Raw genomic sequence first — 15,587 nt, 5'->3', positions numbered from 1 at the left:
GAGCACGCGTGCTCTCTCTTGGTCAGCAGCGCGCTCTTCTCGCGCACAGACTGAAATTATAAACAGAAAAGTACAACACAGAACGGAAAAATAAGACAAAAAACTCATGAAATCAGGGAGTCCGGTGCTGGACTGTAGGCCTACAAAATGAAGAGTTTGAGTGACGGATCAATTGAAACACACGAGGATGATGAGGCGTCGCTTGYGAGTAAAAAACTGGTAAAYATGAATTCTACAATAAGAACAGCCGGGAGGCAGACTAATAACGTGAGAGAAACTAAAGAGGACTCATTAAATGAAGAAAAGAAAACTAAACAGAAATGCACGAAGAACAAAATGCAAGAATAGGGGCCTAAACTAAAAAACTTAATAATGAACAAACCAGTAGCAAATGGCAAGACCTTTTGAGCAATATATAAGAAGACAAAGAGCAAAATAGATGATCTGAATAGAAATAAAAAACACAAAGCTTCGCTGCGAAGCAAGACGAAAGGAGAGCGGAAAGAGTTCAAAACTTATTTCTATCGGCAAAACAGGTTGGAAGATGGCTATTTAATGTCATATATTGTTTTTTAAATCATCCTACAGGCTCTGACATGTTAGATAAATTTGAAAATGAGGTTTTGAAAAAATTCGTAAGACGAAAAAATCCATGAGATTGCTCTATACATCCGTATACCTGCAAAATGACATAAAATCCTTTTAACTTATGGACAATCTGTACAAGTTGACATGTATGTTGTTATTTATTTGCTTTCTGGGAAAGCAAATAAATCTAAGTTTACCATGGTACCTTACACTGTCAAACGTGTTTTTAGGGGTTCAAATTGGGGTGGGTGGGACATAGTTCGGGGGGTGGGGGGCTTCAACTTGCCTAGGGCACCAAAATGGCTAGAGCCAGCACTGCTGACAACTGAATTGATTGGGGAGTGGCAACATGTGAAAGTGGCTGACTGACTGGAAAAATACTGAGAGCCAATCAGGGAGAAACGAAACTGTGTTAGCATGTGAGAAATACAGATTGAAACCACACAAAAACATACAAAATCCAAAAACAAAAAATAAACCACTCAGACTGAAGAAGTCTTTTGGAGGAGAGAGAAAACATTTCATTAAAGTACAACCCATCCAGAGAGGACCTACTTATTTTTTTCTACCTGGTTTACTGAGATGTATCAGGACATACAAAATCAGGACAATTCAAAACACACAAACGATCCCCAGTAGTACTGTTTTTATGAACAGACGATAAATAAAGAACCTCAAATGTAAGAAGAACTTCCTAATATCAATAATATTATTAATTACTGATGTTTTGTTTTAGGATGTTTTCACTGTGACATATGTAACAGTATTTAAATGTTTAAACTTTGATAAAAGTAAATATTTAATATGGCTAGTTTGTAATTTTTCCATTTTAAAAGTTATTTATGTCAAGTTTCATCTTTTTTATTATTAGCCTATAATTTATCTCAGCTATTTATTTATGTTTGACTCATTTAAAAATCCTTTGTTATTTTATCAACTTTTCTTGTCGCAAATTTTCAAATAACCATCCTAAGGGATTAAAAGGTCAGTTTCATTGAGCTTCATTTTAGCAGGACCCACTGAATGTGATCGTGTGAACTCCTGATCAACATGTCAATGAGCAGGAACCAGGAGTCCAGTCTGAGCTGAGGACCTGCTAACGTTCCTGCTGATGGTTCTTTATCCTGCAGCCACGGAGCGAGCTCCGGCCATTCACAGCCGATGGGCCACTCCAGCCAGACTGACAGGAAGCAGACAGGGGCATTTTTATTCAGCTTTTATTGAAAACAGGAACAGAGCAGCCTTTTTGTTCTCATGTTAATACCAGAGCAAAACAACGCATCAACTTTACGCATGACCCAAAAGAACAAATCACCTTTTTTTTAACACAAAAGCAAAACAAATTATTTCTAACGTCCGTAAAAGAAACAAAATTCATCACTGTGCAAAATTGTTCATGCAGGCTGTGCAAAACAGGCATCAACAGACGCCTCGAGGGATTAAATGTGTCCCAAAGGGGCTCCTCACATGGGCCAGGGTCTCCACAGTGGATCCGTGCTGTGCGCAGAGACCCTCGGTGATGATGAAGATGATGATGAGGAGGAGGAGGAGGAGGAGGAGGAGGAGGAGGACAGCTGCGAGACGTGAAGCTGAGGGGGAACAGCGGGAGGACGAAGGGGCAGCGGAGACCCCTGGACTGGTGCCGGGCTCCCCTCCAGCTCCTGGGTCTTGGTGGTGAGGAAGTGGCTGACCCTCAGCAGGCAGGACCTGATCCCGTCCCGGTAGCTGTGCTGAGGGTCGCGAGGGCCCCTCTGCTCGCCGGACGGGACCTCCCTCGCCACGTCCCGGCGACCCCTCTCCGTCTTCAAGAAGTCCACCACACTCTCCAGAATCTCCGCCCTCTCCACCTTCGGGTTCTTCAGTTTCTGAGGAGAGCAGCAGAGCGGGACCCTCAACAAGGAGCAAATTTGACGCTTTCTCCTCAGTCAAAACAAAACAATCTTACCTCGTTCTGGGTATTTTCCAGCATCAGAAGCCTCAGAGTCTCCAGACTGGAGTTGATGCGCTCCCGCCTGCGCTTCTCCATCACTGGTTTGGACACCTTCAGGGGAAAAATCAATTTACTTGAAATTTGATTTATTGCTGAAACGAAGATTTAAAGTGATGCTGATTAAAATCCGCAGCTCACCTTCCTCCTGGACCTCTGCCTGTGAGACTCGGGGGACAATAAAACCTTCATGTTTGTTCGTTGTTGATCTGCAACTCTTCCGAGCCCGAACCTGACTGGCTGGGACACGTGTGGGTGGAGGTCCCACCACCTACCAGCAGGCCCCACCTCCGCCTCTCTGCGTCAGAATGGCGCACAAGATTTTAAATGTTAGAATTTAATAAATCCATCAGTTTTTCTTATTGCTTTTTCAGCTAAATATGGATATAAAATGATAATATGTTCTGTGGCAACGTTTAAAAGTAACACAAATAGTTTTTGTGCGTTTTCAGGGTTTTTAAGCTGCTTTGGAAACAGCCCTACATTTCCATATATGGAGTGTGACGTCATGACTGGTCCAGGTGAGACCAGACAGCAGCTCTTTTGTTTTATTTCTCATTTCTGTAAAGAATCCTCGTGGCAGGAACAGCAGTGTTTGGACAGTGGATTACTATAAAAATAATTTCATCATATTTCTGTTCGAAAACAATTTACCATATAAAATGTTATGTAAAAAATATTTTTGCTGCATGGAGAATCATTCAAAACATTTTTGTTTTCAAATAATTGTTTCTTTACATCCATACAGTATTTGTTTTTGTATTTCTGGAAATATTCCTGGTATAAAAACAGCTCACAACATAAAATACATAACGTACATTTGTAAAGATATTTAAGGGTTTTAACTGATCCAAAATTTAAACTTAAACTTATTTTTCTAAATTAGAAAAATAACGTAAATATGTACATTATTATAATAGAAAAATACATACCTGAATGTACATTTACCAATAAGAGTGCATGTTCAACTTGAAGGCTTTTGAAGCAATAATGGATGTCATAATACACAAGTTTTCAATGTTTTACATGTCTCATTTACCACAAAACATCTGCAATATTCACTACAGAAATTCAAACACAGGATGTGTAATAAATGAGTTGTGTTTTGTTGCCAAAATTCTCAGCTAATGACATACTGAGTTGTTAAAAAATTAGTCAGGCAGATCACTCTGCAGGCAAAACTGAGTCAAGCATGATTTTTTTCCCAAATGTTCTGAACATGACAAATGCAAAAAATTTTCAAATCTGACCAAGCCCCTGTTTACGTGTTACTAAATTAGATCTAAAGTTTTTCAAAGCAACTGTGGTTTGAACAGTTGTGTAGGATTTCATTCAACATTTACATCACTGATGTCAGGTTATCCAGACATACCAACACAAACTCTGCTCATCTTGAGTCATCGTCTTTTGAACAGATAAGATTAATCAGAACTGATGGTAATAAGATGCATTGGCCTAACATGTAAACCTGTAAAACTGGCAAGTTGTCTACACTGTAGCAGCCTTCTGTTGTGAGAGATAAGTTTGGAGATAAACAAACAAACAACAAAATCTTCAGTCAGTCTGAAGTCGTCGTACCCCCTACCCCCATCACCAGTTTCACTGGTTTTTGTGTTGGATTCTGGGATAAATACATGAATTTGTTTTTACTTTCAGTACGGTACAATAAAACCTCCTGAGACCCAGAAGAAAATATGTTTTGGTATTTTGATTTTTTTCATAGTTTAAGTATTGATGTTGAAAGAAACATATTGCAACATTTTTTCATAGATGCTATTTATTTAAATTTTACCAAATGTCTCTTATAATGGACATCGGGTCTTGCTTGAAATAAAAATTTTCTTTACATAATGATTATTTAAAACTGATAAATTACATTTATTTTTATTTTATGAATACTTAAAACAGATTTATGCTTTTTTGAAATTCATAAACAGACAAAAAAGTTGAAGAAGTGGCTTTAAGAAGAGCTAACATAACTAATTACATGTCTGAAATGCATCTAAACATTTAAATACTCTCGCTGGTTTGTGTATTCTGACTTTTTTTTTTTTCAAAAATGCTATTATCTATGTACTGTTTACAGTAATCAGTTGGCCTCCAGTCTTGGAGATTGTGCTCATTGCTTTCCTGCAAGGGATTCTCCTCCACAACAGGGTTGAAACTATGTTTATTGGGAAAAAATTATACTTTACGTAATGCAAAATGTGTAATTACATATTTAATTGCATTACAAAATTTTACATTATTGTGTCTATGTGTTATAAATTTTAAAATGTTTAATTTCTTTCTTTTGCACTCATTATTACCAATAAATTCCATGACTCTAATTTACATATTGCTTTTCATCAATATTGGCAGGCAAGTGCCTTATACAGCTGTATGAGCCTCTGATGAAGATGAAACACTTCAGCATCTACAGAACTGTGCACAACAGATCAAATACAGTCAGCAGGTTTGTATTTTGGAATACATGTGATATCTGTTTTTTTATAGTCTGTTTAAAATATTTGTGTTTTTAACACAAACAGAAGTTGTCTTTAAAAGACGAACTAAGCACAGAAGTGGTGACACAGAAAGTAGACTACGTGGATCAAAAAGAAAAAAAATAAGTAGGTCCTCTGGATGGGTTCTTCTTTAATGAAACGTTTCGTCTCTCCTCCAAGAGATTTCTTCAGTCTAATGAGTTTCAGGTGAACTCAGCCTCATAAGCACTACGTGGAGCTCGAAGATAACTTAAAATTATTTAATGACAAAAAGAAAACAAAAAGTTGACATGATGGCAAAACTGACTAAATTTATGTATGAAGGAACAACAAAAAGGAAATCAGAACACTTTGATCCACTGATGTGAAGGCTGAGAGTGGTTAATACAGACTGATGACGCAGTGCCGGCTCTTGGCATAGGCGAACTAGGCGGTCGCCTAGAGCACCATCTGCTGGAGGGGGCGCTGAACTGTGGAAGAAAAAAGTAATTATTTGTAATCCCTGGTTGTAACTCTGCTAAGCTTTCAATTTTTGTCTTAAAAAAACTATAATGAAGTATTACAGGAAAAATAAACTACTCTACCCATAAAAAATCCCCCCCAATGGAGCAAATGCCCCCACCCTCTCTCTTATTTGATTGATATTGCGCTGACTCGTCCTGCTCCGACACTCTGACGGGGGAGGGGCTAGTAGTGCCTCCCAGGCAGTGGTTCGTGTTGATGAACTCAATAACAACAAGTCTGTATTTTGTTGTCCCATACATGTCAACCTCTTCGAATGTTTACCTGTATAAAAAGCCTCAAAAATCCATACATTTTGCAAAAAATCTATACAACTCGCACCCATGGGGGGAGAGGGGGGGTCAGCTTCGCTGCGAAGCAGGAGGAAAGGAGAGCGGAAAAAGTTCAAAACTTATTTCTAGCGGCAGAACAGGTTGGAAGATGGCTATTTAATGTCATATATTGTTTTTAAATCATCCAGGCTCTGACATGTTAGATAAATTTGAAAATGAGGTTTTGAAAAAATTCGTAAGACTTGAAAAAAATCCATGAGATTGCTATATGTCCGTATACCTGCAAAATGACATAAAATCCTTATAACTTATGGACAATCCGTACAAGTTGACATGTATGTTGTTATGTATTTGCTTTCTGGGAAAGCAAATAAATCTAACTTTACCATAGTACCTTACACTGTCAAACGTGTTTTTAGGGGTTCAAATTGGGGTGGGTGGGACATAGTTCGACGGGGTGGGGGTGGGGGTAATAAGATGCATTGGCCTAACATGTAAACCTGTAAAACTGGCAAGTTGTCTACACTGTAGCAGCCTTCTGTTGTGAGAGATAAGTTTGGAGATAAACAAACAAACAACAAAATCTTCAGTCAGTCTGAAGTCGTCGTACCCCCTACCCCCATCACCAGTTTCACTGGTTTTTGTGTTGGATTCTGGGATAAATACATGAATTTGTTTTTACTTTCAGTACGGTACAATAAAACCTCCTGAGACCCAGAAGAAAATATGTTTTGGTATTTTGATTTTTTTCATAGTTTAAGTATTGATGTTGAAAGAAACATATTGCAACATTTTTTCATAGATGCTATTTATTTAAATTTTACCAAATGTCTCTTATAATGGACATCGGGTCTTGCTTGAAATAAAAAAAAAATTTACATCATGATTATTTAAAACTGATAAATTACATTTATTTTTATGTTATGAATACTTAGAACAGATTTATACTTTTTGAAATTCATAAACAGACAAAAAGTTGAAAAAATGGCTTTAAGAAGTGCTTATATAACTAATTACATGTCTGAAATGCATCTAAACATTTAAATACTCTCGCTGGTTTGTGTATTCTGACATTTTTTTTTCAAAAATGCTTTTATCTATGTACTGTTTACAGTAATCACTTGGCCTCCAGTTTGTGCTCATTGCTTTCCTGCAAGGGATTCTCCTCCACAACCGGGTTGAAACTATGTTGATTGAAAAAAAATTATACTTAACGTAATGCAAAATGTGTAATTACATATTTAATTGCCATTACAAAATTTTACATTATTGTGTCTATGTGTTCTTTTAAAAAGTTTAGTTTCTTTCCATTGCACTCACTATTACCAATAAATTCCATGACTCTAACTTACAAATTGCTCTTCATCAATATTGGCAGGCAAGTGTCTCCACTACACTCATTAAATCATTTCTGCCTCATTCGGTCCTATACTTTCCAAGGCATGAAAAGTGGTTAAGATTGTCTTTAGCAAGTCCCACTGTCCCCTATGAAGGACAATGGATTAAACTTGCATTTTTACAGGGTTAATAATATTGTACGTCTTAAATTGAGCAAACCTATGATGCAAACTTGCAAACTAATGAGGTAATGTCATTTTTAGCAATATAAATAATTTTTGATAAGAAATTTATCACTTACCTACCTACCTCATAAAATGTTGATATGGGGATTTCCGCCATTTCAAAAAAGCAAGTACATGTGGTCTGATCATGACATGATCACAAATTTGATATCAGTAGAAAGCCCAGCTCTTTACAGCACATTGGGACTAACACAGATTGCAAGCGTAATGTTTAAATTAGGGCTGAATAGCATGTCCCCCCTGTGCAGACAGGAAGCAGCAGGATTAAATGTAAGATAAAACGAAGCAGATAATTTAATTCTAAACAAAGGCAAATAATATTTGCTGTTTTCAAAAACAAGTTTTATACAAAAACTCTGTTGAGTTTGGGTATACATTTAACCCCAAACACTCATTTAATAATGTAAAAGTTGGGTAAGAAGCAAAAACATCCAACTCATACTGGAAAATTGTATATTTTGCCAGCTAATTTGGCTTTAAGTTCTTGACTTTAACAGATAATCATTGAGAATAAACTGCAGCAAACTAAAACTTAAAACACACCTGGCTAAAACTCAGCAATTTAGATTTGATGAGTCATTCACACCACCTTTTGAGTGCTAAAAGGTTGTAGATCTTTGTTTTAAAATTGGTCACAGACTATTTGGAGTCATCTCTGTCTGTTAGCAAATTATCTCCTCAACCACTGGATGGATTTTAATGAAACTTTCAGGAAATAATCCCCGAGGACATCTGCAGATTCACTTTTGGAGCCAACTCAATTCAAGATGGGCAGCAAAGCAGCAAACACCTACATATTTAGGTGGTTTTACAGATGTTGAGCTGTAATTGACTTTGTATAAGTTTACTTTAAAGATGTGACTCTAATTCATTTCTCAAGATAAGCTCAGTCTAACGGTGGGCGAAATGCATTATTCAAGGAATAACTGTCTGACATATTTGGCTCCACTTCCTATTGTCTGCACGAGGGCTCATTAAAAAGGCTCTAATATGCAAATGTTCTGGCTCTTATCAAACATTTTTCTTCTCTTTTCTTTGTGTTTGAGTCTGAAGCCCCTCTGAAAGGACTGGCCCCCACTGAGGATGTGCTTTTGTCAGAGAAAAGCCTTACAGATCAGATAAAACACAAATAAATCAGATAACCGTGTTTAATGCAGAGATGGAACTCAGTAAAAACCACCAGAGTTTAGTTCTTTAAGTGTTGCAGATTATCACACAGCTGAGAATATAATAAAACCCCTTTTGGCCTCAATAAACTAAATGAGACCTGATGTTCCCACACTTAGTATTCATACAACAGCTTAGACTACATTTAATTATTAACTTATTTATTTTAACAGAAGTAGTTGCACTAAACTGATTTGCTGGATAATGTAAAGGGAATAGTTGGGAATGTAACGCAATAAGCTAAACACGTGCGCTTTACGACAATGTTCAGCTGTTTTACGGTTTTTATTTCTTGTTTAGTGAAGGTTTGAACCAAAAGGTCTAAGTGAGGGCCACGTGTCGGTCTCCAGTCCGTATGTAAAACAAACCCGCACCTCAGGTGTTAATGCCGCACGTGCGCCAAAACAGCTTTGACTCATGCGCTGTTGTGTAGTGTGAACTGCGCGCGTGTTGGAGGAAAACTTTTTTTTTTTTTTTTTTAGTTCTGACAGGTTTTCACATCATCACCCGCAGCAGAAAAGTGATGTTTTTGATGTTTAATGTGTTAAAATATCTCACGAACAAGTGGAGAGATTTTCACCAAAAATGTCAGGAAGTTCTTATTGGAAGGACATCTACAACTGATCATTTTACTTTTAGGATCAACGCCGTTCAAGATGGCAGCTACAACCAAAACTATGACTTTAGTTTCGTCATTGTTATAAATTTAGGTTGTTGTAGCTGAGAGTAATCCCCAACACATACTCAGAGCACTGAATGTGGCATCTATAAAAATGCTACACAAATTGTTAGTCAGTGCTACCTGTCTGTTTGCTAAATATCTAATGACCCACTGGATATATGTTAACTAAATAAAATAAAAAAAGATTAATATCTTGTAATCAAACTCAAGATGGCTGCCGTAGCCGTCTGTCAAAACACAACGGCTGATATATAGCAAAATATAAGAACCACTGCATAGATTTTGGTGAAACTCTCAAAGTCCCTGGATGTACATTTATAATTGATTAACCTCTGGTGTTAAACCAGTTTAAAATGTCCACCACAGCAAACTGACCTTAGCCAATAATCTCATCTATAACCTTGTCTGTTTCCCAGATACTGAGCTACAATTTTAAAACAGGTAAGATTCTTCTTCAACACATAATCCAAGCAGTAACACATCTCACACATCATTTAGATTTGACCAAAATGTAAGTAAGTATAAATAACAAAAATTAAATTAGCATAAATCTCTGTCAGTGAGCAGCATACTCAAAAATGACTGGATCTATATTTACAAGTGACAAAAGTGACACATTTTGTTTACAAGGCAATGAAAAGCATTGTGAGCGATGCTGCACTGGCTGCTCTTCACTCCTGTGAGGTGAGGAGGCAACATCTGCTCCAGTTGGGACCAGACTGCCCCTCCAATAAAAACAAATGTTTAATGTAAACTAACAAGTGCTGCTGTTGACCTTTTGTCCCTCGTGCTGAGAAACTTAGGAAAGCATTCCTTAAAAAAAACACCAGGAATTCATGAAAAACACCAGGTTTATTATAAGAACAGAAGAGTCACTGTCCTGACACTGTAAATTACTGACGAGACACAGCAGCTTGTGTCGTAGATTTATATTTCATCACCCTCTGCTCTGCTGCGTGTGAAAATGACAATCAGTTTCCCACAGCAAGGCCTTGAGCTTTCTGAAAGTCCTGCTGTAGGCTGGTCAGGACCTCTCGATGCTGTTCAGACTTCTTCTCCATGTCTTTCAGGAGCGTCTCGTATCTTTGACTGAGAGGAGACAGAAAACTGCATTACATCACAGAAATCACTGAGAAAATACACCAAAACTGGCTTACACTATCAAAATAATAAGGAAAAAAAAACCCTGAGAGGATGCTTTCTAATTGTGTCCATATAAAAAAAAGACAGACTTAGCGCACCTTGACACATATCGTTCACCGCTTTTTGCTTTCAGCTAAGAACATTTTATGATTAAAAAAAATGACGGGAACTGCAGCTGTTTTCATGTCTTGAAATGATTTCCACATTTCACACCAGATTTTAGCTCAAAATCTGACTGATTTACAGACATTTCTGTGTTTTCTGAGGTCAAACAGCTGTCAGCCACTTTGTACTGGGTTAGGTCCTCAACTCAATCAACTGTAGCTGGAACAATGATTATTTTCCAAAAGTTTCAATAAAATTAAAACTGTTCAAAAAATAATTTGCTAACACACAAACAGTTATTGGGATTAGGGTTGGGCAACATTGGCAAAAAAATTAATCACGATTAATTGTGGTATTTAGCCGATAACGATTAATTTGATGATTAATCCACTGGAGTCCCTGGACACCCTTATGTCCTGGTCACATGACCAATTTAGTGGGAAAGATTTGCTCTTCGGAAAAATCCATTCCAAATTGTGTCAAAATTACAGACTTCAGGCTATACATCAAATTTTTAATTGTGTTGATAAATTGCAGAACTTTTTCTTTAAATGTTCGTCATATTTGAAGTGAAGAGGAGCATTGAGCTCTGTTGTCATTAATCGTATTAATTGTCAAGTGCCAAAAAATAATCGATTAACGTTTTTCTGACAATTAATTGCACACGATACGATTATGCCCAACCCTAATTGGGATAAACGTATCTTTCACAACAGCATTTCTTTTAAGGCATTTTTTCAAGTTCATTTTCTCGTATTCTAAGATTTTTTTCAGAAACGAACAAAATTCACAAGTGGTTCAGACCTGTCGTATATCTCACGGGCAGTCAGTCTGCTGTTATCCAGACTGATTTTCTTCACTAATAACTTTATATTTCGTTAGTTTGAAGATATTTTGAGTTGAAAATAAATCACACTCCATAATTATGTTGACAGTAGGCTATTCTGTTTGAAATGGAATTATAGTTCTAAAAGAATAATGTAGAATAACAATATAAAATTGTTAAATTGTATTAAATTGGCTATTAATGCTGTTGTATAGCACTACAATATTAATATGAAGATCTCAAACTTCAAACCAACGCCCTGTTAGATCCCCGTTTTTGCTCCTCCATGTTGTCACACATGCTAACAGTGGACAGGGTAGGCGGGGCTCATTCTAGGTTTATCTAAGTCTATGGGATAACACTAGTTTGCCGTGGACTACTTTCTGTGCCTGCTGGATGCGCAAATGTTCAGTAACAGAGGCACCATCAAGATAATGCTCTCAACTTGCATCAACAACTCAATAAACATTAATACAAGCAAAACTGCATATTAAACTGATTACTAAATGTGTTTACAAGACATTATGGCATGTTGAACGTTATTAGTACCAGTTGAAAAGGGTTACTATTGCTGACTATAGTTAAACCCAAAAATAAATGTTTGCTTTTTACAAACCTGAAGTTAATATTTTAGAACCTCTTGCATGCATGAAAATTACCCTGTTGGTACACCCCAGAAGGGGTTAATATTGAATATTATTGTTTTTTAATCTGTTGAGCACGATGGGGCCGGTACAGGGCCGACAAGAGAACTGAAGGAAATCTTCTAAAACCTTGTGGGCTTAAAGGGTTAATGACTATAAACTCCTGAACATATGAAAAAAGTTAAAACCAGAAAATGTAATTATTTTTTGGTTGGTTATTTACAACCTTTTGAAAGAAAGTCTAATTTTTAACACAGTTTGATGTGTCTGATCTTAAGGGGTTAATATATAAAAATGCTCAAGGGTTACAGACTGTCACTGTCCTGGATCTTGAAAACCTGTGTACAAGCTAACAGCAGAGAGAAAGGCCGGTTCTGTTGGGAGGGCAGGGCGCCCTCTTCGGATAAAGACAGGGGAAACACTGCACAGTCTGTTTGTTGGATCTTGGTGTTACAGTAATTGTCCTCCCTAACATTTTGCACATATTTGTTTAAAACTCTGGCATTCAAAGCAGTGGGCAATTTGAGGTCATTCAAGGAAGTCTACTTTTCTTTCTTTCTTTGACAAGTTTTCCTTGTGCATGAGCACAAAGTCATTTCTGTGTGTGATGGAAGTACTGTAGGTAAGGAGCTGTGAGGAATGGACAGGAGCTTACAGTTCTCCGGTGATGTACTCCAGTCTTTTTCCAACAGTAGCTTTGGCCTCATCCAAATCTTGTTTCACTAAAACTGGTCCAATAAGTTTATAAACAGTGTTTGCGCTGTCCAGCAGATCGAGCTCCTGAAATGAGACCAGATGTATTAGGGCAAAGATAAGATTTGTTTACGGTGTATAAAAAGGAGTGGTGCAGTTACCTCTTTAACAATTTTGTTCTCCGTCAGCTGAGTTTCTAGCTTCTGTCTGGATGACATGCTTTTACTAACATCTGAAAAATGAGCAAGAAGTCAGTAATAATCATTTTGCGCAGATTCAAAAGCAGAATACACATACTAACACAAATTCGAACCAAACGACGTTAATCTGGATATGGATGTCTATAATGCCGAGGTTAGCAAAACACAACAACATGCACATCAACTTAGCATTAGCATAGAAGGAACCACACCTTTCTGTAATTGTGTATATTTTTCCAATTCTGCTTTTAGTTTCTTTTGAATCGCGTCTGCCATATTTGTGAAGTATTTCCTACACCGCTCTGTAAGTTAAATAAATAAATTTTGAAACGTTGTTAAACAGCACAATTTATGAGCTCCGCGTTAGCTGACAGGAAAAAGACTCAGGACAGACCGGATGTTGTGTTGGATTCACGGAACACTACAGACTCAAAATTTCTGGTTTCACATCGGGTAAAGTTTAATAATAAAAAAAAATGCGTGGTTTTCAATTTGGTGTCACTCTTTTCTCTGCCTTACACAAATTTATGAATATTTATTTACAACAAATATCTAATCAAAACTCTGAAAGCAGTTCGGAAACCATTCAGTATGAGCTGAATAATACCATTTACAAGGTGTCGTGAATGTCGCACAAGCCAAACAAAGTGATATCATTCTGGTGACATTTGCTTGTAAAAATAGTGTACAAATCATTTGACCCACACAAGAATACAAACTTTTTAAAAATAATTTAATGAAATTGGCAACGAGTTGCGACGCAGCCATGGTTGCGGCTGTTTACGACACTGCTTTACGACCCTGCCCATAGCTCCTTTTGCGCACTGCTTCGAAATGGCTTCGTCGTTCTGGAAAGGGGTAGTCGGTGTCGGACTTTTTGCTTTAGCTCACGCAGCTTTCTCGGCGGCACAGCGTGAGTTTTAGCACCAAGAGTGGAGATTTGCATTTCGATGTGTTACTTTATCGTGGTTGGCGTGAGTTTACACCGAGCTTGTTGATAAATCAGCAGGCCGGACTTGTCGCAGCTAAGCTAGCAAATATGCTGGGCAGCTTAGCACCATTTGTAGTCAGTTTCTGCGGGGAGATAATTCCCCAACCTTTCTCAGTGAACGTGATATGTTAAATTCTGTGTGATTGGTTTTAATGACGCCTTCCTTACGATCAAACTAATACTATTTGCTTTATAATGCAGTTGTGTTTTGTGCTAATAAATTTCAACTTTTATCATCAGATCGGTCATATATGCGGCTTACAGAGAAGGAGCATGAAACGCTACCAATTGACGTGAGTAGCTTCTCTTTAATATACAACACCCCTAAAAAAACAATTGTCACATTCTTGCATCTTGTAGTCATGTTTTTCTCCCGTTTCCAGATTGTGTTGCAGACCTTATTATCGTTTGTGATGACCTGCTACGGGATCGTCCACATCGCTGGAGAGTTCAAGGACATGGACGCTTCCTCAGAGCTTAAAAACAAGTGAGTGGATTCTCCCTGCAGCCCATCGCTAGTCCCCTGAAACTGGAGCTGTTTTTGACCTTTTTCACAGGGGGGGAACACACAGATCAACACTTCAGCTGCATCTATAGAGACATCTCTGTGGGTCTATTTACACACATTAATCTCCCTTAAGGCTGAGTTACTCTGAGGTCGTATGTATATTGTTCAGACCAGAATCAGCTTTACACACTTTAATCTTGAATATATTATATAGCCCAACATTACCGTGACCTCAATTTTTCATCAGATCACACATTTCACGTGTGAGTAACTAGAACCCAGTTAAACAGATCCAGGCGATTGTCCTTAATCAGATCCCAAATCCACCATTTATTTCCTCCTCCTCTCGGGCCAAAAGTATAAAAACCCTCCAGTTTTTCTGACAGAGGCTCAAAGTTATTTGTTGAGCAGCAAAAAGGTTCAGGACGAAGGGGTGGGGGGAGACGCGAGCAGCAGGTCTGCTTATCAATTAATTTTTAGTCAATGTGTAAAGATAAATCAACTTCAGATTAATTAATTAATCAATAACTTACATCCCTAATTTATACCGGAATGAAATTAATTTATATCTACTCATATTCATGCAATTAAGCGTTTTAATGATTTTGGCCGAATAATCGATTAATCGAAAAAATAATCGACAGATTAATCGATTATTAAAATAATCATTAGTTGCAGCCCTAAATACATTATTCAGTTATGCACATCAGCCTAAACAAGTCCTATATGTCTGTGGTTTTTCTGGATTTCTTCATGTTTAGTATCAAGTCTTAATCCTTGTTGGATTAACTTGTGAAGATTTGTTTGTCTCCTTTAAAGTCTCAGGTTCAGACGTGGAGTTTATTAGATGTCCTCCTGACATTTATTTAGAAATTTCCAGGAAAGTTTTGGCACCAGATTACAAACATAATGCTTCTTTTTTACGCTGACATTTTTCTACTTTAGTCTAATGTCACAACATTTCTCAACAAGTCTGTGTGACGTTCAGGAAGCAGCGCTTTCTCCTTGCAGCTCAGACTTGCCTGTTCTTGTTCCGTTTTCTCCTTACTCTGCAGTTACATTGTGACCTTGACGCGCTTGTTGGGCATTAGCAACATGCTAACTTTTCAATTTCAATTCAATTCAAAAAATTTATTCATTTCATTAAAAAATACTATGTACAATAATAAAAATAAACCAAAAAGTTATAC

At 37.4% G+C, this 15,587-nt stretch overlaps 3 protein-coding genes and 1 long non-coding RNA gene across 4 annotated transcripts in view; 2 read left to right on the top strand and 2 right to left on the bottom strand.

Annotated features, from left to right (window-relative positions):
* Nucleotides 1-1,789: 1,789 nt before the first annotated feature.
* LOC106528865 (transcription factor HES-7.1-A) lies at nucleotides 1,790-2,863 on the bottom strand. Its single transcript, XM_014024142.1, has 3 exons — nucleotides 2,717-2,863; nucleotides 2,534-2,629; nucleotides 1,790-2,453 (listed from the first exon to the last, which is right to left on the bottom strand). Exons 1-3 carry the CDS (start codon nucleotides 2,765-2,767, stop codon nucleotides 2,052-2,054), a joined length of 549 nt encoding a protein of 182 aa, XP_013879596.1. The 5' UTR covers nucleotides 2,768-2,863; the 3' UTR covers nucleotides 1,790-2,051.
* On the top strand, nucleotides 2,590-3,254 carry LOC106528867 (uncharacterized). The gene is made up of 2 exons (XR_001311553.1): nucleotides 2,590-2,619; nucleotides 2,712-3,254. It is a non-coding gene; the product is annotated as an uncharacterized LOC106528867 (long non-coding RNA).
* A 6,866-nt stretch (nucleotides 3,255-10,120) lies between these two features.
* pfdn6 (prefoldin subunit 6) lies at nucleotides 10,121-13,308 on the bottom strand. The gene is made up of 4 exons (XM_014024140.1): nucleotides 13,111-13,308; nucleotides 12,860-12,930; nucleotides 12,661-12,785; nucleotides 10,121-10,376 (listed from the first exon to the last, which is right to left on the bottom strand). The coding sequence occupies exons 1-4, from the start codon at nucleotides 13,172-13,174 to the stop codon at nucleotides 10,259-10,261; spliced, it is 378 nt and encodes a 125-aa protein (XP_013879594.1). The 5' UTR covers nucleotides 13,175-13,308; the 3' UTR covers nucleotides 10,121-10,258.
* A 336-nt stretch (nucleotides 13,309-13,644) lies between these two features.
* The window catches only part of mmgt1 (membrane magnesium transporter 1), a 5,777-nt gene continuing 3,834 nt past the window's right edge, over nucleotides 13,645-15,587 (top strand). Inside the window, exons 1-3 of the mRNA XM_014024139.1 lie at nucleotides 13,645-13,811; nucleotides 14,130-14,182; nucleotides 14,273-14,376. Of these exons, the coding sequence (XP_013879593.1) occupies nucleotides 13,733-13,811; nucleotides 14,130-14,182; nucleotides 14,273-14,376 (236 nt within the window). The 5' untranslated portion in view covers nucleotides 13,645-13,732. The remainder of the gene's footprint in view (nucleotides 13,812-14,129; nucleotides 14,183-14,272; nucleotides 14,377-15,587) is intronic.

This window comes from Austrofundulus limnaeus, unplaced genomic scaffold, assembly GCF_001266775.1.
Source record: "Austrofundulus limnaeus strain Quisiro unplaced genomic scaffold, Austrofundulus_limnaeus-1.0 Scaffold408, whole genome shotgun sequence".
NCBI classification, from domain to species: domain Eukaryota; kingdom Metazoa; phylum Chordata; class Actinopteri; order Cyprinodontiformes; family Rivulidae; genus Austrofundulus; species Austrofundulus limnaeus.
The sequence above is the reverse complement of the archived record's forward strand: the minus strand, read 5'-3'. Positions and strand labels throughout refer to the sequence as shown.